This window comes from Vipera ursinii, assembly GCF_947247035.1.
Source record: "Vipera ursinii genome assembly, chromosome: 4".
NCBI classification, from domain to species: Eukaryota; Metazoa; Chordata; class Lepidosauria; order Squamata; family Viperidae; genus Vipera; species Vipera ursinii.
The window spans coordinates 92,271,366-92,295,113 of NC_139514.1; the positions used below are offsets into that span (position 1 = coordinate 92,271,366).

Sequence of the window (23,748 nt, forward strand, 5' to 3'; positions counted from 1 at the left end):
GCGTCAACTTCCCTCCGTCCAGTGCGCTCCCACAGAGAGGGCCTCCTCAGGGTGCCACAGGGTCAGAGAATGTCGACTGGTGACCCCCAGGGGGAGGGCGTTCTCTGTGGGCGCGCCAGACCTTTGGAACCGCTTACCGGTTGAGCTCCGGATGGCTCCCGACCTTCGCTCCTTCCGACGTGATCTAAAAACTTATTTATTCGAACAAGCCGGCCTGGTCTGATCGGTTTGGGGTTTTAACATTGATTTTAACTAATTTATTGCATCGGGCACAATTATTTAATGTTTTTTTAACTTTTGTATCTTGTATTTTTGATATTTATTGCCCTGTACACCGCCCTGAGTCCTTCAGGAGAAGGGCGGTATATAATTCAAATAAATATAAATATAAATATAAATATATATCACAGATTCATTAGCAAAGTCAGGATGAACAAACTCACTACAGTTATTTCAATCTGTCATTTTTATTTCCTCAAAAGAAACTCCTACAGCTTCAGAAAATTTCAAATGTAATCTTTATACACTAGTGAACAACATAAAAAACAGGCAAATTTAATGTAATTATTCATCTGAGCCGTCTGAAAAATTGGACATTTGGTTTCCCTACAAATTTAATTTAAATGTTTACCTTTCCCATCTCTCAGCTCTAATATGATGGTTTCAATTTTATGGGAGAATTCTGGTACATGTTAATTGAAAATACTGTATGGTTAACATCTTCTTTTGTCAAGACTTTGCTATGACTTCAACAACACAGGGAATCCATTCCACTTTATGGATCTAACACTCACAAATGAAGCATCTTGAATGGTTGACTTGCTTCTCATCCTTTTGTACCTCAAATAATTTCACTTTGTATAATGGAGCAGATATGAGAAATATAGGGTTTAGACACAATGTGCCTGCCCTACTGCAGATTCCCTCCAACATGCAAGAAATAAAAAATCACACTGGGTGGTTTAGATGTGGATGCTAGGCATATAAAACTTATTTGTATAACATAACATCCTAGTCACTTACACAGACAGGAAGAATAATTATTGAATTATAACAGCAATTTTCTGGATGCAGGAGTACAATATGGGATCTGCTTCGGGCAGATTCTCATTTTGAAATATTTTTGGTTCCAGAGAAACTGGTTCTTTTTAGAGACAATTCAACAATTCAGAAAGAAAAATTATGCCAATCTCTATAATTGGAAGAAAGGCTGAGGCCCACAGGTACTTTCTTCCTTGCTGTCCTTCCACATATAGCAGATCTATCCCTCACCCATACTTCCAAGTAGCACAACTTGTACCTTAATTTTTTTTAATGAGCTGTGCTCTGAACTTTGATAGAACCAAAGAAGAGAAGACTCTTAATATAAAGAAAACAAATGTTCTGAGGTAGAAATCTCAGTGCACTGAAATGTTAACCATAAGCACTGAATTTATACAGAGCAATTTCCTGCTTGCCAAAGAAAGTTAGCATTAAATAGTGGTTAACTACTGTACCTTGTAACAAACCCCAATAGCAACTGTCCGTATACAAAGAGGAGTGCTAATTTAGCACTAGAGAGTATATACTAAGGCTTAAGTTGTCCACATATATACTTTGGAACAAGTTCCACTGACTTGTTGGACATTATTTCTGAGTAAATATGCATAGTAGCAGACTGTTAATCATTCAAGTAAAAACCAATTATATTCCATCTTTTTTTGCAATCTTTTAAAAACAATTACTATGAGATGAAACTGCTGAAATCAAAATATTTAGTTCAATCATACTAAATTAAGCTTTTTATTCAGTAAAACTAACAGGATACATTTAGGGCAGCTGAATGCTCTTGGATGGTTCTATAGCCTTTATTGCAAGGACGTTAAGAATAAATTGCTACTGAGCTTTGAACTATCTTCTCTCTATGTTGCAGTCTACTGTGAGCTGAGTGATCTTATTGTGCAATTAAGGTTAATACTTCACTTTTCATTTTTGAACCACTTCAATGCTGGTGATTTTCCCCACTAAAAATACGTCCACATGTAAGTAGTATGTTACAAGATGATTTTTAATGCTAGTATAAAAGCATGAAGGGCACTTTCTATTATCCATAATCGCTGTGCAAAGACTGAGGGATCTACGCAAAAGCTGCTCGTGGTGAGCCGTTTCTAAAACATTCCCTCTTTTGTAATATAACCTGCTGAACTCCCAATTCCAGGTATGCCTGATTTCTCCACAAATGATTTGGTTTTATGTTCTAAACTAGCACTGAATAACAAATGAAGCTTTAATATGTTCAGCTAAACATGCCATGATTTACAGCTTCTTGGTGCTACTTTAAAACAAAAACTAGCAATACATTTCCAACCCCCCCCTTTCAAGAAGGAACAAAAATTAGTGTCTTTATAGACTAAGGAGTCAAAGGCAATTTGCATGCAGTCTCTGCTCAAAGACGGCACTTATCAAAAGTGGCATACTAAGTGCAAAGAACTGAACCTCGGCAATTATTGCAAGAACAAAACAAATTAATTCTTGCAAATCAAATTAGGAAGCTGAGATGGTGGAAGAATATTGTAATACAAGCCACCAAAGTACTTTAAAATCCCATTCATTTCAATGGGAGACCTTCACATATAATTTTCCTTCCATTGAAATTAGTAAGTGCAGGCCACGAGCCTTTAAATACTTACCTCGAATATGCTTTTCCAAAAGGCAACTGAACTATATTTTCCTTGAGGAAGACGACATTTTGCTTCTCAACCAAGAAGCTTCATCATTTCTGACCGAATGGGAGGGGGGGGGAAATGAAGGATATTTATTTGCAGTCATCTGGTTGTTAACACTCTTGTAGAGCCACTGAGTCTCAGAGTGTACTCTCAGAGAGAATGCTAAAAACCAGATGACTGCAAAGAAACATGATCCTTCCGTCTTCTCCCCAACATCCTGTCATCTCCCCAACACTCAGTCAGAATTGATGAAGCTTCTTACATGAGAAGCAAAACTCATCTTCCTTAAGGAAAAAACATCATCTAGTTGCCTTTTGGAAAAGTACCTTTGAGACAAGTATGACCTAGATGACTGAGAATATCCACGTAAGTACTTACTAGAAAATAAGCATGGGGCTTATGAATCCACAGTTGGTTTATCTTTATGTTGCCTATCAAATGAGTATTTTTTGCTACTGGTAATTATTGCTCAAAAACCAACCTGTAAGATAGAACAGAGGAAATACTTTCAGTTTTGTTTTATTATAACATCTGCAACTACAACTTGTTCAGCCCAAAATAAGGAAAAGAAAAAAAATCCAAACCGTTAAAAATACCTACACTTTTTATTTTAAAAAATAAAAACTACCTAGTATACCATTACTGCTAACAGCACTTGAAAAGGGATGCATTGTACAAGGATATCCTACTGCAATTTTCATGGCTGTCAGACTTCTTCTTTTTCCTCTTCTGCTGCTTTGGTCTTAGGTTTCAAAAAGTTTATTAAAGGCTGTTCCAATTTCTAAAACCATGTCAGAAGCTGTCATAGACCGTCCAAATTTCTGAAAGGCTTGGTTGTTGCACTGCCTTGTAAGTGAACATGCTCCAAATGCAGCCACTAGAAAGGGATTTTGACTAAAATAGAAACAAGAATCCCAATTAAATCTGAAATGAGCATGACTATCAGAAGCACAAACAAACCAACAAATCTTTGCTAGTTCTTAGGCCAGTACAAACAGGCGGTAAGAGCAATGAAAGCGATAATAATGATGGATCCCATTTGCCCACCAGATCAGAGTTAAAAGATGCTAAATATCCCAGACCTGTATGTCCAACTGTGGACTAAAATGCAAGTAACAATAAAAACATCCTGAACCAGGTGAGGATTTCTCAAAGGGATAAGGACTAAAATTGATAAAGTAGCATAAGAAAAAAAACAAGTATAAAATTAATGTATTTTACCAGCGTTATGTTCAGTTCATGTCTGATGATTTTGCAAACAGTTGCACCAAACATTGCAATATTAGCCATGATGCTGGATCTATTCAGCTGCTAATAGAAATTTATTTATTTGCTTATCTATCAAATTTAGAAACCGCCTATTTTTCTCACAGAGCAGCTGTAAATTGGGCATATGCTGAATTGTTCTATAAAGATACCCATCAATCAAGAGAAGCTGATCAGAATGCATAACATGCCTTACCCATTTGTTTTTTCTGGTCCCGCAAGAAAGGCCCAGTGGGCTAGGACTCCAAGGGACCCAGAGAGGATGTCTCCTTGTCCCCCACACCTCCTGCTGCTTCCTTCATGGCTACATACAAGCACTGTAACACAAAAAAGGAAAGGAACTGAAAATAATCCTTATTGAACAGAGTTGTGGGAGAACTGAAAAAATGTAGATATGAAGTATAGCAAGCAAGTGTATCTTTAATTGCAAAGTTCATTTTTAAGTATGACCAGAACTGAATTTAACCAATTTGTTAACAGAAACTGTTTTATGTTATCTATCTATTTTATAAGATTAATATTTAAACACTGTTATGTGCACATGGACTCAGAACTACATTTCGCTGAACAGGCATAGGACTGTCTTTTTTCCTATTACATATTTATTTTTGCATTATTACATTAACTTCAAAGGTTTAAGACAAGGACCTCTTTAGCGACAGCAATTTTTATTTAATAATTTCACTGTACATTTACATTATCAAATAGCTCTGATGGCCAATCTATGTATATTTTAAAATCATAGAATATGATTTTGACCAATGACTAGCAAAATAACTGCTAGTACTCCCTTAATATATTAAATGCATGCACCTGCATTTGGTTTTATCTTCCCATACCATCTACCTAATAGGGACGCGGTGGCTCAGTGGGTTAGTACGCTGAGCTTGTCGATCAGGTCGGCAGTTTGGTGGGTCAAATCCCAAGTGCCACGTAACAGAGTGAGCGCCTGTTACTTGTCCCAGCTTCTGCCAACCTAACAGTTCGAAAGCACGTAAAAATGCAAGTAGAAAAATAGGGACCACTATGGTGGGAAGGTAACAGCGTTCTGTGTGCCTTTGGCGTCTAGTCATGCCGGCCACATGACCACGGAGACATCCTCGGACAAGCGCTGGCTCTTCGGCTTTGAAACGGAGATGAGCACCGGCCCTTAGAGTTGGAAACGACTAGCACGCATGTGCGGGGGAACCTTTACCTTTACCATCTACCCATATTGGAAAAAATGTTTAACTTATAAAAATATTTGCTTTGTGTTTCTTTCATATACCTTTTTCTCCATCTGAAATGAGGTCTCGTTCGCCTTTCTGAACAATTGTCAAATTCCCCAAGGCTTGGCTGAGTCTTAACAGACATCCATGATAATCACTGCTATCTACAGGATCTCTAAGCTAGAAAGGAGCAAAGGGAGAACTCATACAGAATTAATTGCAGCAAGTAATGAAGAATTCATCATACTATTTTTAAACTTTTATGTTATGAAATGTTAGCTGCCTGCTCAACTATAGTTCTATTAGCCATACAACAGATGTTGCCATATTTATAACAAGTCTTACTATATCTCACTTGATCTGTTCACAAGCTATCTGCACTTATTTATGCAAAAGTGAATGGAGATATGTAAAAGAAGGGGTACAAAAATCCACTCAAAGCAGGTCCCAGATCTTAGAAGGGTTTGCTTTGGAAAGTTTTAACTTGTGTAATGTTAAAAAAAATACTAGAACGAAGCTTTCTCTTTAAGACACAAGCAATGATTTCAAAACATGTCATTCTCAAGCAAGAGACAGTTACATTTGACCTTGATGAGATGATGCTTTTCATGTAGAAAAGTATGAAGTGTTGGAAGATTGACCAAACTACTTGAAGATGGATGGTAACTTAGTTTTTTTTAATCCTATTGCACAAAATGAGGCAGGTGCATGAAGCCATCTTGTCTAAATCCTTCTCAAACTCAAACCTAGCCTAGCCAGCTAGACTTGTGATCTATTGCCTCTATAGTTAGATCTCAGTCACTGAGTTGCCTCAGTTACTGTTCAAAGTTACAATGGTGGTGAAAAATAATTTTACAACCAATGACCACATTTATGACTGAACGGCATCCCTCAGTCTGTGTGATCACCATTATAGCCAGCACACATTGTCCTGTGCTTGACCTCTGCTGGCACCACTGCACTGCTTTCAATGAGAATTCTCAATTGTGTGCCTACCTACTCTCTTGTAATCCCTTCCTTTTCAATAAATCTAAATACAAATATTAATTCCCTTCTTGCTAATTATCCAGTGCCCAGATGAATGTTCCAAAGGGCAGGGGAATGGGAAAAGAAAAGCACAGTCACAGATACATGATTTCCCATTTAATGTCAGGCTTTGCTTAACAACAGATCTGCCCATCCCAATTATGGTCACTAAACAAAGACTACCTGTATATATAGGGACTGTAGTTATCTGTAGCTAGACAAACTACAAACACATATGATTTTGTCAAAAACTGCCTTTTTAATGTTTACTACATAGACACCATACATACTGTAAATACGTAGGTTAAGGTGGGCAGCCTAATTTGTTTATTAAATAAGGAAGCAATCTTGAGATTAAATGTCACCTTCTCTGGGTGTCATTACAGCATGGTGAACTCTTATCCCCCACCCAATCTGATTGAGAGCCTAGAAATTTATGCTTTAAAAAGCTTAAACTGGGCTAAAATCACAAAGCCTATTTGATTAATTATTGAAGTTCTACATTAGTAAATGTAATTTGGGTTTGCAGTGTCTTCCCTCATGGAAATTTATTTATTTATTTTATTTTAATTCCATTTATATCCCGCCCTTCTCCGAAGACTCAGGGCGGCTTACAAGCTTAGCAGTAGCCTTCATTCTATGTATATGCCTGCTTGTTAGGGCTTTCACACACACCCCAAGCGGCATTATTACAAAGTCAGCTTATTGCCCCCCAACAATCTGGGTCCTCATTTTACCTACCTCGGAAGGATGGAAGGCTGAGTCAACCTTGAGCCTGGTAGGATGCGAACCTGCACTAATGGCAGGCAGCTGGTGTTACCTTAAGGAGGCATTAGCCCACTGCTCCACCAAGGCTCTATGAAATGTAACTAAGAACCGTATGGACTCACCATAGCTTCATAGAGTCTGCTAAATTCCATAGCATTTGGAGTAAGAATAGCTCGAGGATAACCCTGAATAAGAGACGGCTGTTGGGCAATGAGCCATAAACCATCCTGCATGAGGCAATAGGAAGAAATATTTAATGATAAGTTCAAAATCATTTAAACAAATTAATAAAATTAACATACTTACAGCGTCAATCACAATAGGAATTCCTTTGACCTTGGATTTTTCTATAATGCCCTATTTATATATAAAAAAAAAAACTGTAAATTAAATATCGTAACATTGCAACAGGAAAATGTAATTCTTTTCTCCTTTTGCAAAAAGTAATACATTTTGAATAAAAGGCAACTTCAACATTTTAAATAAAACAGAATAAAATTCAAACCATTCCAAATAATAAAACACCTCTTCTAAAAAGCACAAACGCTCTATATCACATTTATTACTCTTGCCATTTTCCTCTTTCGCTTCCACAATAATATTTTCACCAAAAAATATGTTCACATATAGTTTCACATTCCTTTAGTGAATCTATTGAAGACTTCCCACACATTTAAAAGCACATATTAAAAATGCATGCAAAGCCAATACAAATAAGCTTTTTAGGATAAAAGCAAACTGTAAAAAAATCCAACCATAATAATCCCATTCAGTAGAAGAGAATGTATGTGTAGCTCATTACCTAAGTAGGTAACACCATCAGTGTGAGTGAGTGTGGGATTTGCTCCCTGTTTATATACAGCAGGTTTCCCTGTCAATTTTGGTGGTATTATTTTCAACTTGGTAGTCCCTTTATTAGGGTATTGTTTGCTGCTTGACTGCTTGCCTGTTGTTAATCCTTGCTTATCTGGGGGTTGCCTGCTGAAGGGGATGCGTTCTGGTTTCCTTCTTAGCTTCATTATTTCTTGAATGTGTGTAAATATATTGCTTACTGTTCATGGATATGCTCTACTACACTTCCGCTCTACCTATCTTACCTACACAATGACTATTAAAGTTCTTACACTGAAAAAAATGGCTTATTGGGAATTGTTAAAGGTTTTTTTTTCCTTCAAAGAGCAGCTGGATTGTTTTTCTTCTTCGAGGGAAGAAGAAGAAAACATTTCACTTCTCATCCAAAAAGCTTCATCAGTTCTGATGGGGGGAAGAGAGAATGGAAGGGTAGGTTTTGGTAGGATGATGGTAGGGGGTGGGGGGAGAGGATGGAAGGATTGTATTTCCTTGCAGTCACCTGGTCATTAGCACTCATTGAGAGCTGTTAAGGCCACCTGGGGGTTTATGTGGATTTTGCTGTCTTCTAAAGAGTGATCAAGGCTTCTGCCTTAGTGAAACAAACCACATGGGAATTTTTTCTCCTTTCAAGAAAAGCTCAAGAGGATTTTCAACCAATCTAAAATACATGTACACTTTAAACCCAAGAAACACTACAGGAGAAGCTTGTCCATTCCAAGGATAAAACACAAATTAAGCAATGTGATATATAGACAATACAGTGCAGTGAGGCATGTGCAGATCTGTACATTGGTGAAACAAAACAACCACTTCACAAGTGCATGGCACAACAAAGGAGATCAAACCCATCAGGACAAGATTCAGTGGTCCAACTGCATTTGAAAGAGAAAGGTCACTCTTTTGAAGACAGCAAAGTCCACATTTTGGATAGAGAGGATCATTGGTTTGAAAGTAGGGTAAAAGAATCCATCTTTGTTAGAATTGAACACCCCTCCCTCAATGGGGGAGGGCTAATAAGACACCACCCATCTCTAGTTTACAATGCAGCTCTTGCAGCAGTTTCAAGAAGATTTCACAACCAATCACACCCTGATTCAGGTGACCCTAAGGGCATAAAACCCAAGTGGCCTCAACAGCTCTCAGAGAGTGATTACAATCAGATGACTGCAAAAAATTACAATCCTTCCATCCCCACCCACCATCCTATCAGAACTTATCTTTCCATTCCCTCACCATCCAGTCTCAATTGTCAGTACCTATCCTTCCATTGCCCCCTGCTGTCAGAACCAATGAAGCTTCTTGATTGAGAAGTGAAACATTTTCTTTTCTTCCTCAAGGAAAAAATCAGTTCCGTTTTTTTAGTTCTTCTTCAACAATTCCAAATAAAGTCACTTTCCACATGTTGCAATTCTTGTAGTGCCATGATACAGGCATTTGCAATCTTAAGCAACAGGTGTTACTATAAATTTATTAAATGGAATCTATGCGAAGGCAAACTTTATTTTGGCATTCATTCTTTCCCAACAAAAGTGTGTCAGAAAAATTCATTCAAAATAAATACCTAAAACTGTACCTTGCACCTGGATACAAAGGCAGAGAGGAGTAAAATATCACATATATTTTATAGAAACCATTATCTATGAATTGGTCCTCAGAAATCAGCCAAAGCCATCTGTAACAACTTTTTGTACGTGCTTGCAGGAGCCACAAATAAATACTGGATGTTTTAACGATTTCTATTTAAATTATTTTGCTTTTATAACTTGCAAGCCATGCAGCATTGTTTACATTTCTGAAATGGCATAAAGCATAAATAATAATAAAGCTGACGTTCTCTTTTTTAAAAATAATAATAGTATCCAGGCAATGTACCAGCAATACCTTAAGAAGTCCAAGTTACCTTGGCATGTTCAAGTAGTATATCATCTCTTCCCAGTCCTGGTCCAATGACAACTGAGTGAAGTCGTGGTAACCAGCTTTCTACCTCACGCACAGCATCAGGGCTATCACTGAAAAGAAACATCAAACTATGCGAATAAAAAACAATCTTCCAGTTTACCACTATAGCACTTTTCTTTCTATGCATCTACTAGAAGGATATATAGAAATTTTCCTGAAAACACAGATCATCACATTCATATGATTAAAAAAAGTTAACATCCAGCTACCTTTGAAAAACAATTGGGATAGAGGGATATCAATTTATTGATATGGATAAAGCATGATGCATTGCAATTGAACGAAGAGGGGTGGGGGGAATACCCTCTGTATCTCGTAAGAGCAGTGCCCAATATTACGTTTGTAAAGAACTGTGTTCTTATTTTTGCATGAAAACTGAACTCTTCACGGTAGGTTTAACAATTTAAGGTGCAGGTTATCACCTATGAAGTTCTTCACAGCAAAGGACCTTGTTATCTGAGAGACAAGCTGTCTTCCTTAGTTTCTACCCATTCCATACAATTGGGCAGTCAGCATGCTTCCTGACCCATCCCTCAGTGCCATCTCACGGGACTGTTTAGCCACTCCCCATCCCCAATGTCCTCCCCATCCCCAAGTTCATATAATATTTACAATGTAAGACGTATGCATTTAGATTCACTTAGTGACCAATCGCAGGCAATGGGTTCCATAAAATATCTTGGTGCTCTTGAAATTTTCAGGCACTGCTGAATATTTTGCTTTAACAAATAGTGTGGGGGGGGGGAAGGGGAGGGGACCTAACTTTCAGTTGGAACTCAGCCTCAACAAAAATCCAAGTAGTGCTAGGCTTGAATATTGAGCATCACTCCTTGTGGGAGAAAAGAAAAGAGGCACCCTTTTCTGGGTATCCTTTTTGCAGGGTTTAACACAGAATTTCTCAAACTTGGCAACTTTAAGAGGTGTGGATAAACTCCCACAATTCTCCAGCCAGCCAGGGCACTGGCACCTGCAAGCTGGTCTTTACATTTTAAAATTATTAAGTTTGAGAAACAATTTGAAATGACTTCAGAGCGCAGCAATTTCTGAACCAATCAAATGCCTACATGCCTTTTAAAGAAACTCTATGAAAGGAAAAAAAAAGGTATCTCAATATGATTTTCTGAAATGATCCTAGTTTCAAGCAAGATAAAACTTACTATAATTAAAAATGAAAAAATGCATGTGACACATAAGGAACACTTGCATAAATAGTTTTGAATATTACCCTGTTAATTCTAGGCACACTGATCTCATCTGAAGATACTCTACTCTTTAGACAGATGTGAAAGGCAATGGCTTGTATGATGATATGAACATATCACTAAAAATTATGATTGGAATTAACTTTCTTCAGTTAAAACCCTAAGTTATACAGCAGCTGGCTAAGCATGTTTTTTTTTCATGTCCAAAGAAAGACAAAATACTTACAGAACTGGATGAACTATAAGCTCTGGACTGTAAGATTTTATTACAGTTGCTGCATCTTTGGTACAAAATACATGTGATAGGTCTGCCCCCTAAAAAAAATGCACACGTTTTCAATCATTAGTAACATTTATTTAAAATTTCTGAAAGTTACATTTTTTCTCTTTTGATTTCATGCTGAAATTCAACATTCTCAGGTTTCCCTTTCCTTTTTATTCCCCAATATTAAATATAAGAAGTAAATCTCACTAACTTTAATTAAAAAAACCTGTTCCAGATTAGAAATAAACATACTTTCCATATTTAAAAGCCAATACTTAAAACTCTCTTACTTTATTAATAATAAAATAATATATTCAAGTTAGGTGTAAATATACAAGGACAGTTTCTTCCTATGAAGTTTACAATGCAGCCAATAAAAAAAATGAAACAACTCATTATGAATATAGGTAGTCCTCAATTTATAACCACAATTGAGCCCAAAATTTATATTGTTAAGCAAGACAGTTGTTAAGTGAATTTTGCCCCATTTTACAATCTTTCTTGCCACCGTTGTTAGGTGAATCGCTGCAGTTGTTAAATTAGTAACCCAGTTGTTAAGTGAATCTGGCTTGCCCAACTTTGTTTGTCAGAAGGTTGGAAAAGTTGATCACACGATCCCAGAAAACTACAAATGTCATAAATATGACATCGCTGCCAAGTGTCTGAAATTTGATCATGGACCATGAGGATGCTGCAATAGTTATAAGTGTGAAAAAGTCACTTTTTTCAAAGTTGTTGTTAACTTTAGAACAGTCATTAAATTAACTGTCGTAAATCAAGCATCCAAAGATGATCCAGTTATATGACTGCTCTGATTTAATTAATAACTAAATCCAATACATTTACCCCTCCTGTGCATGGTGTTTTATATAAATGTCAGCTTTCTTCTTCTTCTTGGCATAGTGCCCTAGGAACACTTGCCAAATTTCTGAAGTAACAAATCAGGGCCAAAACTTTAGCAAGGAGTAGAATTTGGAACACAACAGGTTAGGATACCCAGTTCATCTTGAATAAATTAAATTTTCCAATCCATCAAGAAATTCAGGCTTCATTTATGATTAAGGAGCAGCTTTAGTAATTACTACCAGTATTTCCAAAATTTCTAATACCATTGTACACACTACGTAACCAATATCTACGTCTGATAATGGATGGATATTAAAATTTACACATGCAATGACCTACATATAGTTACTATCAATACACTAAAATCTCAGTTTCCTGAATAAATTAGACATTTCACCAATACAAAACTATCATTTTTTTCTAGTATTGGGAACAGGGTACAGCACATTTTTAAATAGTCCAATTGTGTTTAACTGTGGAATAAACAACAGTATCTTTTAATTGTACTCAACGCAAATGTAAAAAGAAACATACCACTTTGAGAGCAGAAATTGCAGCAAAATATGGTGCTCCTGTATACCTGCATATAAAAAAATCCAGGAAATATATACTTTACTAAAAATGTGACCAATGAACTTATATCACAAGGAAAAGTTGTGATATATATAGCAACATCACTTTATCAGCATATTTCTACTGATACTTTCTTAACATTAACATTTTTGTCAAATATAGTAAATCTAACATTGCACTGCCTTTTCACACAACTATTATCATTGTACAATATGCAGTTATTCTAAAGGATTTATACTCACTTTTGAACTTCAGATGTAGAATGTGACAAGAACACCCTAAATCACTGATTATCATATATATTTACACACAAAATACAAACTTTTAATTCATAAAAGTTCATGTACCATACAATTTTAAACTAAAAATTTAGTGAATTTTAATATTTAATACTTTCCACTTTTCTGTACTATCCCAAAAATATTTCTGCATTTTATTCCTTAACAGTATTGCTTTTTATGACAGATACTAATTTATATACTAAATTGTGGAATTGCAGTCAGATGACTTAAAGATCCAAATGAAGCTCTCACTGTTCAGTAGGCTAACACTATATTAATTATAAATAAGATACACATTTATCACCCTAATTTGCTAATGCTGAAAATGGAGTCATTTTCCAACAGTCCAGAAATATGGCAGCGATCAAGACAATGTATTTTTTCTGTCACTTTCTCCAGATCAATACATAACACTTAATTAAAGCAGTAACCTTTCTAGTTAGAATTAAGCTACATTTGCAACATATTGCTTGATAGTAATAGCTATTTGGAACACACAAAAGATATACCTTGATATACCTCTAATGCCTAAAGCATGAATTTCCTGTGACATCCTAATTGAAGATTAACACAATGTCTATGCCCCAAGTATGTAATAGTAATATGTGTTGTTTTATTTGAAGACTACTACTTCCATGCAAGAAAAAAAAATTGTAAAATTGAAAATAATTTTCTGTAGAAATGGCACAAAAATAATAATAAAATTGGAAGGGATCTTGGAGGTCATCTAGCCCAACCCCCTGTTCAGACAGGAAATCCTATACCAGATATGTCAAACACAAGGCCCGGGGGCCGGATCTGGCCCGCGAAGTGGTTTCATGCAGCCTGCGAAGCCATACTGGAAACAGTGAGGGAATGGCCCCCACTGCCTTGGCCCTGGCCCAGAGACCCTCCTTCTGCCAGAGACCCTCAGATCTGTCCCACTCCTGCCCAGGCCCCCATATGCACCCTTGATGCGAACGATGTAGAGCTGGCCACGCCCACCCAGTAGGCCATATGCACTCTAGCCATGCCCACCCAATAGGCCATGCCCACCCTGGCCATACCCACCTGGCCCCCTGAGGGCAACCGCAATGCTGATGCGGCCCTCAATGAAATTGATTTTGACACCCCTGTCCTATACCATTTCAGACAAATGGTGGTCCGTTCTCTTCTTTAAAACTTCCAGTGTTGGAGCATTCACAGCTTCTGGAGGCAGGTTGTTCCACTGATTAATTGTTTTAACTGTCAGGAAATTTCTCCTTAGTTTTAGGTTGCTTAATTGGGTTACAATAGGTTACAATAATTGGTATGAAAGTGATACAAGTAAAAAACAAAGATAAACAGTAATGTCACAAAGATAAACAGTAATGTCTGAGACAGTATAGTAACAATACATATTTGTACATTTTTATTTAACTTACTCTTGACATCCTCCAACAATTCCTATTCGTCCATCTTGGCCTTTATGTTTTTTGGCAGTTAAAGGTGGAATAACATTTCGCACCAATTGAAATATATTTTCCATTTCCTTTATGGAATGTGTTTTGTGAACTGAAAAAGATCTCTCTATAACTGAAAAAATAAGGAAATATAAATAAATATTACAAATATAAACTTTTAAGATTAATATGTTTAACGTATGTATTCACAGATAAGAATTTTTTTCTAAAGAAATTGCCCTGTTAAAACATATTTGTATTGTAAATATATTTTAACAACCCAAATTCCACATAATCTTATTCACAAACAACAGTATACAATGTGTGTTTTTGTTTATCATGTCTGAATAAACCACTTACCCCCACCCGCCCAATCATCAACCTTCTAACAGATATAAAAACATGTCTAGTTTGGCAAATCAATTATTTTAGTCTTCCACATCTAGGCATCAGTTTTCCAATTCCCTACTTGGGTATGGTCACACATACTTGGAAGCACAAGAAATCTCTTAAGAAAACACATGTATTTTATTCTGAGATATCCCACTCACTATGAAACCAAGGTGTGCAAAATGTACTGAATTCTCTAAACATATTGATCTAAGTGTTTCATATTGAACAATCAAGTTCCTGTTTGTTTTTTTCAACTTGTCTATTAACGATTTCCAAGAGGTATGTAATATATTGGGAGAAAATTCTAATGAGAAAAAATGGAGATGTCTTAACTGTAACATTATAAGTAGCTCCAGGCAGTTTTTACTGATTTTACATAAATCAATTTTTTTAACCAAGTTTTACTTGTTGCATGCCAACCACCTGAAATAACATCTGTCGCTCAGGAGAAACAAGACTAACCAGATGTACTGTATGTATTGACTTCTATCTTATGCATGAGACTGCAAAGAGAAAATGCTACAACTGACGAAAAACATATTGCTTCAGAATGAAAAGATGCCAAGAGATAGATACTAATTCAATTATGTTCACAAATCATGCTAACTTTTCTTGTGTTGAATAAGTAATGATGGTCTGGTTCACATGTGAACTAGTGAACCTGTGAAATGAGTTGGGTGGAAAGAACAACTGGCCCAAAGTCATCCAGCTGAGTTTCATGCCTAAGGAAGGATTAGAAGTCTACTTTCCAGGCCAGTATCTTAATCACTACACCAAACTGGTATTATTTTTATATTGCACTTGTACAATGAAGCTTACTAAGCAATCATAAAGCATTCTACAAGTTCAGAATGAAACTCTGAATCTTAATGGAGGCTCCAATCAGGGTTGAACTGTGGAGTCCTCTAGGTTTGTTTGTTTGCTTGCAGACATTTCAGTACCCAACTAGGTAACATCATCAGTGCAAATTAGTGTGGGGTGTGCTCCCTGTTCACCCCACAGAAACTGGCAGCGCAAGTGACTATATATAAACAGTGAGTAAAACTCACACCGAGTTAGTGCCTAGTATCAAGGTACTGAAACATCTGAAAGCAAGTAACAAAAATTAAACAAGGACTCCACAATTAATGGAGGCTCAAAATTTATTTATATCAAATACATAGAGCTGGATTCAGTTGCAGTTACCTCTAGTCCTGAAGAACATCGGCACAGTGAGCTATGTGAGTTGTTCTAAAACCAGTTTTCAAACTCTGTTCCATAGCAGGTTGGAATAAGATGATAAGAAACTTGTGCACTGCCAAAAATCTTCTAGACCTCTATGGGTGGAAATATTAAGCATATCCTAACATGCACAATTTCCAAGGGTAACAACTAAATACAATAGGATTTGCAAGCATTCTTTTCATGTTTCCTCAATTCAGTCTCCAGCAAACCCTGTGATATACAAGGTGCCACAGCAAATGTGCTGGGGGAGTGGGTGGGAATGCCTGACACTGCAGGATACAAATTCCATATTCCCCTACTTAAAACTTTGCTCATTGTATTACTGTGCAACTATGCAAAACCTATTGTGCATGAAGACGGCTTTAAGAGCATCTTAATAGCTGCTTTAGAATGTAAATTTAGTACTGTAACCAGGAAGTGCTTTCACAGTTACCTAACATAACTGTGCAGTTCTTCCAGCACTAATAACCACATTTGGCTGGAAGTTTATAAGAAACAATTAATCTGAAAGATTTTAATGCTTAATGAAGTTGCAAAGCCCTCAAATGAAGAATATGATATTTGGGGCAGGCAAAACTGGGGAAGATTAGTGAAAGTAATGTAGTAAAGGGAAGCAGTGCTATTGTCTGCTATTGCTATTTATAAACAAGAAACATTCTTCTCCTATTTAGTATTAGGGAGGGTTGATGACACCCTCCTTTCTGCTATAAGCCATGATTTTTTTAAAGTTTTAAACAAGTCACTTTTTAATAGGTCACTGTATTCTGCAATTATTTATACAGTATGCTTGTGGTTTTTAAGTAGTTAATTTTGATTCTAATGAAAATGTTACATTATTTTAAATATTTAATTCCAGAAGCTTATGAGCATTAGATATCTACCTGCATGGATTTTACTATCTATATATATATAATCTCATTTTAAACATCTAAAATAATAACTTACTGTTCTACATCTTTAAAAATGCTGAACTATATGAGCTACACATTACAATGCTGTATTCCAAAGCAATGCTCAAGCAAAGCATAACTTTAAATAAACTCCATGTCTACAGAAATATTTTTATTAGCTGAACACAATTCATTTTTTAAAACAAACCTCAGAATACCAAGTATAATTTCACTGATTTTTAGAAAGATGCACAACTAAGTGCACAAAACTTATTAGTAGATCCATGTGTCAAAAATGCAAGAGAATGAAGTACCTATGGGTGGAGATAATGTTGCTGTCATAGAATTATAGTTAAAATTTTCTCCATAGGATCGGTGATTTGATCTTTGTGAAGGATTACTTGGTACAAACTGGGACCTTTGTGATACTGTGGAAGAGATTCCTGCTAACATCTGTCCCAACATCTGCAACATCTGGAGCTCCCTGGCATGCTCTGCTTCACGTCGTTTGTCTTCAATTTTAAGTCGCTGTTCTTCATACTTATAAAACTTCTCTTCAGTATCCATACTTTGTTGTAAAAACTTTTCCATCATTTTGTCCAGTGTTAAATTTGCATGTCGCTTTTTTGATCTTTTAGCCTGAGATAATAATGGTGGTGCATTGGTGTGAGCATTAATTTGTTTAAAACCTAAAAACAAAAGCAAGCTAATTTTAATAGTTTAAAGAATAGAAGTAATAAAAAGTACCCCTAAAATTTCATATTCATCTATGTACCATTCTAGTAAATATTCATTACAGTATAATACCTTGTGGGCTATAATCAACTCTAATGTATTCTTCATAGAAATTAACTGAGTATAGTCCATAAAATGTTACCCCATAATCAATCAGTCTTTCATATTCTGCAAGGGTGTACTGATTTTGAGGCAAAATCTCTAAAAAACATATATGCTTATTTTAATCACAATATTAGTAATTCAGGTGGTTTACAACACAACTCTAATAGCACTTCTATTGCATTTAATTATCATCAGCTTACTTTCCTACTTTTAGAGATATATTACAAGGAATGTAACCATACATGTTGTCTTTGATATAAGATCTGTGTAAAAAACAGTGTGAACTACCAGACCTAAGCCTGTCAATTTATGAAGCCAGAATTAGGCAAAATAAAAAACACAGAGTAGAACACCACTGTTGCTTTCCATGAATAATTTTCTAAAAATGTTTGCAGAAAATAACATTGCTAAATATACAATACTGCTCCTTTTACACAGAATGTGTATAAAAGGCCTATCAAAAATTAGCTTGAGGGGTAAATGGGTATTAAAACTCTTTGTATCCTTCAATGAAAGAAATGGATAAAAAGTTCATTGGTATCCCAAGATACGTCTGATTTCTTCATGGATAAATAAATGAGACAGTATCCTCAGGAATATGAAGTGTATTGTTTAGAGAATTCAAGACAGATATTTCCAAGGTCTTACATCATTTTTTGACTCCCTGCTGTTGCTGGGTAATATTTTAATATGCAGTTAGCATATGCAGAACAAGGATTCTTTCTGGTTAAATTAAATGAAGCAGTTATAATATGGTTAATAGGAATTAATTTTAAAATAAAGTGCAGTTACTACAACAAATGAAATTTACTAATGTTAACCAGCCTCTATCTAGGAGGATAATTCACACTTTATGTGCTCTAAGTTGTGTATGATTAGGTAAGACTCCTTATATTCTAGACCAGATTTCTTCAACATATTGCACCATATCTATTATCTCTCTCAATGAGATGGTGAAAACAGAAATCCAACTCATTTGGGAATGATAGCTTGGAAATGCTAATTTAATCAAGAACTGGAGAGAAAGGTGACAGCTGTGCTGAAACTTTTTCTTAAGATCTCTGATAGACAAAGGTGGAACTAAGAATGTAACAGAGAAAATATGATTTTTATGGTGTGCAATCTTTGAGATATTCACTTTTAAGCCAGCCAAGCACAGCACAACAGAGCAACACTGCTCTAAATGGAAATCCACAATGACCTATATATGCCCATTTATATATAACCTGTGTGTGTGTGTACACACACACAGAGAGGTTATACATAAATGGATATATATATGTGTATGTTTATATGTGTGTGTGTGTATATATATATATATATATATATATATATATATATATATATATATATATATATATATGTATATATGTTTAAGTATTTGTCAAGGTTTTTTGAATGGACCTTGCTAATTAACTCTTTCATTCCTGTTTTGGCCCGGCTCAGGGCTTATCCACAGGAACTAGTCAACTTATGACAGCTCATTATTTGTGCAAATTATTCAAATTGCTAATAAAGAATTTGGGAGGCTAAGATGATCATTTCGAACTATTTATGTTCTCATCAGTTAGTCATACCCTTTATCTGAGATTCGAACCCGGGCTGATTATATATATCAGGCAGTGTTTTAACCTCCTGAGCCACGGGTTCCTTCTCTCTTATATTAGCTGGAAGGCAAGGCAAATGTATGTTTAAGTATTTGTCAAGGTTTTTTGAATGGACCTTGCTAATTAACTCTTTCATTCCTGTTTTGGCCCGGCTCAGGGCTTATCCACAGGAACTAGTCAACTTATGACAGCTCATTATTTGTGCAAATTATTCAAATTGCTAATAAAGAATTTGGGAGGCTAAGATGATCATTTCGAACTATTTATGTTCTCATCAGTTAGTCATACCCTTTATCTGAGATTCGAACCCGGGCTGATTATATATATCAGGCAGTGTTTTAACCTCCTGAGCCACGGGTTCCTTCTCTCTTATATTAGCTGGAAGGCAAGGCAAATGTATGTTTAAGTATTTGTCAAGGTTTTTTGAATGGACCTTGCTAATTAACTCTTTCATTCCTGTTTTGGCCCGGCTCAGGGCTTATCCACAGGAACTAGTCAACTTATGACAGCTCATTATTTGTGCAATATATATGTGCAATATATATGTATATATATATATATGTGTATATATATATGTGTATATATATATATATATATATATATATATATATATATATATATATATATATATATATATATATATATATAATGTGTGTGTGTGTGTGTGTGTGTGTATTTGTACATATGTGTGTGTGTGTGTGTGTGTGTGTGTGTCTGTGTGTATAAAAAACCCAATACATGCCCATGCTCAATGCAAGTTTCTGGGCAAAGAGCAAAAGTTTGCAGCCTCAGTTTCCAGGCAGCAAATACAAGAGTGAGGTACAAGACCTTAACTAAGGTAGGAGAAGCATCTCACCCACAACCAACTAGGCACTGGCTGGAAAGATAAGGAGTAGAAGTCAAAGATAGATCCCTCGCCCTCCCCCTCCCCTTTTTAGTACAGTAACTCACTTTCGGCGGGGGGCAGCGGGATGGCGAAGGGGGGACATTCCACTTTGATGGTGTGGTCGCCATAAGATGAACACTCGCCCGAGTCGTCCTGGAAGTTGTCCCGCGGGGAAGACTCCGTGTCGTCTTCCTCCTTGTCGTCGTCGTCGTCGTCCTGCTCCTCCGCGTCCGCCTGGCGGCTGTTGCGGAGGCCGCTCTGTCTGGCGGAAGGGGGCGCGGCGAGCACCATGGCGGGTTGGTGGTGGCTTTCATCTCCGGCCGCCGTCGCCGCCACCACCATCACCTCCGCCGGGGTCAGAGGCCGCTCGGCAACTCCGTGCCCGCCTTGCCGGCAGCTGAGAATGCGATCCATCTCGTCGTAGTATTTGCAGATCTTGCGGGCGTGCCCGTTCTTCTTGAGTCCTTCGCGGGCCTGGTAGTACTGGCGCTTGAGGCCCTTGATGCGGATGCGGCACTGCTCCGGGGTGCGTTCGAAGCCCAGCTCGGCCAGGCGGCAGGCGACGTCCCGGTACACATGGCTGTTGCGAAAGTTGCCGTCCAGCGCGCTCTGCACGTCCGCCTCCCCCCAGATCTCCAACAGCGCCCGCGTCTCCAGGTCCGACCAAAGGAAGCCCCGCGTGTTGGTGATCATCCTCCTGCCCGCCCAGCCGGGGGCCGCAATGGCCGGGCCCGCCCGGGCAGGGAGGCGAGGAGCGCGGCCGGCCGGCAGAGAAACGGGCGGGGGAGTGGGAGGGGGCGGCGGGGACCGCGAGCGAGAAGGGGGGATCAACGCCCACCGCGCCGCCCGGCCACTCCACCCTCTGCGCGGCTTGCCGGCGGCGGCAGAGAGCCCGGCGCTGCGCCGGGCTCCCTCCTCATCCCTTCGCGGCCGCCCCCGCCCCCGCCCGTTCGGCCCCGAGCAAAACTTTCCCCACGCCGCCGGGCTGCAGCCGGACCCCGCCGTCGCTGCTTCGGTGGAAGCGGCTGGCGCAGGCCTGGCCTTTCAGCCGCCGATGCGGTGGCCGCTCCCTCGCCTCTGGGCCGGGCTGCGGGAGCTGGGCAGCGGTGGCGGTGGCGGTACTTGAAGAGCCGATTGGCGATTCATAGCCTCACTTGCCCGGCGGCTTCGGAGATGGCCCGGCGGAGACGGTATGAGCTCGGCGCCGATGAGAAGCCCTGAGCCGGCCTCCTCCTCCTCCCCCGCTCCGGAGGGCCCAAGGCAGCCCAGCGTCACCGCGCATTGCACTCGGTCCCCCTCCCCTCCGTGCGCGCACACCAGTCAGTCACCAAGTTCACGCACAAAGCGGCGGAGACTCAGGGGTCACAACTTCAACTGAGAAGAGGGAGGGGGCGAAGACAATGCACCTCGCGCGCGGCCTCGCCCCCCTGCATCCCCCAAACAGGGTGGCTCCCTCGGCATCTGAGCCCTACGCCGGTAAGGAAGAAAATGGAATTTCGGACCCAGATCCACGCAGAAGCCCGTAGCGGCCCCGACCAGACTTCCTTGCTGCAAATAAAAGAGGCGTGCGTGTGCGGCCACAGAAGAAAAGAAAATAATACAGATACCCCCCCCCTAACGTGCCCCAAACAAGGTCGAATCGCTCCAAAAGAAAACACATGCCATTTAGATACGTGACAGTTTTCCGAATAAAATGTGTATTTTATCTTTGCGGCCTCTTTTCATCAGGACCTCTTATAAGAACCACACACCGTACAAATACTGTCTCCTTGAAAAATACGTATAGAATTGCTTCCAATTCAGTGAACAAGTCACCACTGAAGTAGTCAGGCATGTGTGCCAAATCCTAAATTTTGTTTTACAAAGCACGTTGGCCGAGGCCGCAGAACACATTAAAACCAAATGCAAACAATACATATTCTGGTTTGAAGTGTTATGCAAACTGAACGATTGATCTCTTGCGAATTTGCCACGCCTCCGCCGAAAGCAGTTTTAGAGATACTGCATCTGGCTTCTCTAACCATTGAATATTCCTGATTGCACATAAATTATTCGGGGTAAGCGGCACTAGAAAACATCGGAAACATCTAAAATGTGGTCTACCCCTTGAAAAGCCAATTCACTATCTGCGAAATGGCATATAGCATAATATTCAATACAGCAAATCCAGACACGGGTACCCAAAAACACGCCTAAAGTAAGACCAAGATAAATTTAATCCCACTGCAGACTGTTACTGAGCGGTCCTTTCGTGATCTCGAAACAAACGGATCGATTTTACTTTGTAACTTCAAGTTAGCATTTTGAGTGTGACTTAAGGCCAGTAACTTTTTTTTTTTGCTGTAAAAATTTCTCCGCGATTTTGCAGAGAAAACATTGTGGCGAACGTCAATGCCTTTACTTTTTTTACTATGCCCTTAAACATGCTCCAAATTAATCCACTTCTCACCAAATCGGCGTACTCTGCTGTAACCCTGCAATCTATATACTGCTGAGTAATCATCATTGAACTCAGCGGCTCTTCCTTCTGAGTAAATACAAGGTTTCAAAGCAAGTTTCTTTCGCCCCCCCGTCCTTTCTTTTAAAGGTGTTCTATAAAGCAAGAGAGGTGAGATAGAGACAGTTCGAGAATGCGTGCTGTACAGACAACCTGAAATACAGTACGACTCCAGGTGACTAAATGGAAGCAGGCGGTGTTTTTGGCGTGCTATTGCATTGCTTACAGCAGCCGACACGTAAAGGTACGCCTTACCCACGTGAGATAAACACTCCAAAGACGCTTCATACCTTTTCCGTATTGCAGCCAGAATATAATCAGTGCCGAGGCCAACGCAACGGTTACATAAGCGCCCCTTCCCCAAATCATTGCCGCGGAGAAAAGCGCCAAGTGTGCAGGGTCCTCTTTAGCTATTCCGCGCCCCCGCCAGTTTGCTGGCTCTGCGCTCCCCTCCTTACCTCGCCACCAAGCGGGGCTCGCGCCACCTCCTGCCAACCACACCAGCGAACGGCTGGCACAAACCATCGGCGCTCCTTCCGGGTGGACAGCCCAGCCGCGGCAATGGGAACTTACAGGCCGCCCTCTTCCCGCCCTCTCCTTCCGCGGGAGCACCGCCCACAGAAAAGCCAATCGTAGGTGGTTTCTTTCATTGATTGACATCTTCAGAAAGTTGATGGGTAAAGCAATGCAGATTTAGGTGCAGGATTTCTTTTTTTAGAGCCGAACCAAGATGTTTATTTTAAAAAGATACGGCGTTAAAACATAAAAAGGAGTGGGTTGATTCGGATAGGAGTTAGCTTGAATAGTAGAAGCTCTGCCCCTCCTCTTTTATTTCTAAAGGGAAGGGATCCAAAATGGATCACCTATAATGCCGTTTTAATTCTCCCAACTCTTTAATACTGTACTTTTTTTAAAAAAAAAATTAGATAATTTTTGTTCATAAAGAATGGAGTTTTTATATGATCACTAGTGCTAATTCCATTTCTGTGCTTTAGATTTTAACGGCAAGTTATTTCCAATTAATTTTTGCTTGCAATTC

At 38.7% G+C, this 23,748-nt stretch overlaps 1 protein-coding gene across 7 annotated transcripts; it reads right to left on the bottom strand.

Annotated features, from left to right (window-relative positions):
• Positions 1-457: 457 nt before the first annotated feature.
• Positions 458-23,243, bottom strand: NAXD (NAD(P)HX dehydratase). 7 transcript variants are annotated; one of them, XM_083363126.1, is made up of 11 exons: positions 23,168-23,208; positions 15,951-16,081; positions 14,355-14,505; positions 12,632-12,677; positions 11,213-11,301; positions 9,726-9,834; positions 7,280-7,330; positions 7,096-7,200; positions 5,239-5,359; positions 4,168-4,288; positions 458-3,599 (listed from the first exon to the last, which is right to left on the bottom strand). In XM_083363126.1, the coding sequence occupies exons 2-11, from the start codon at positions 15,967-15,969 to the stop codon at positions 3,449-3,451; spliced, it is 963 nt and encodes a 320-aa protein (XP_083219252.1). In that variant the 5' UTR covers positions 15,970-16,081; positions 23,168-23,208; the 3' UTR covers positions 458-3,448. The 7 variants fall into 7 exon arrangements, with proteins under 7 accessions (XP_083219252.1, XP_083219247.1, XP_083219249.1 ...); XM_083363121.1 differs by lacking the exons at positions 15,951-16,081; positions 23,168-23,208 and adding exons at positions 17,194-17,568; positions 20,278-22,951; XM_083363123.1 differs by lacking the exons at positions 15,951-16,081; positions 23,168-23,208 and adding exons at positions 17,194-17,518; positions 20,278-20,400.
• Between the last annotated feature and the right edge of the window lie 505 nt (positions 23,244-23,748).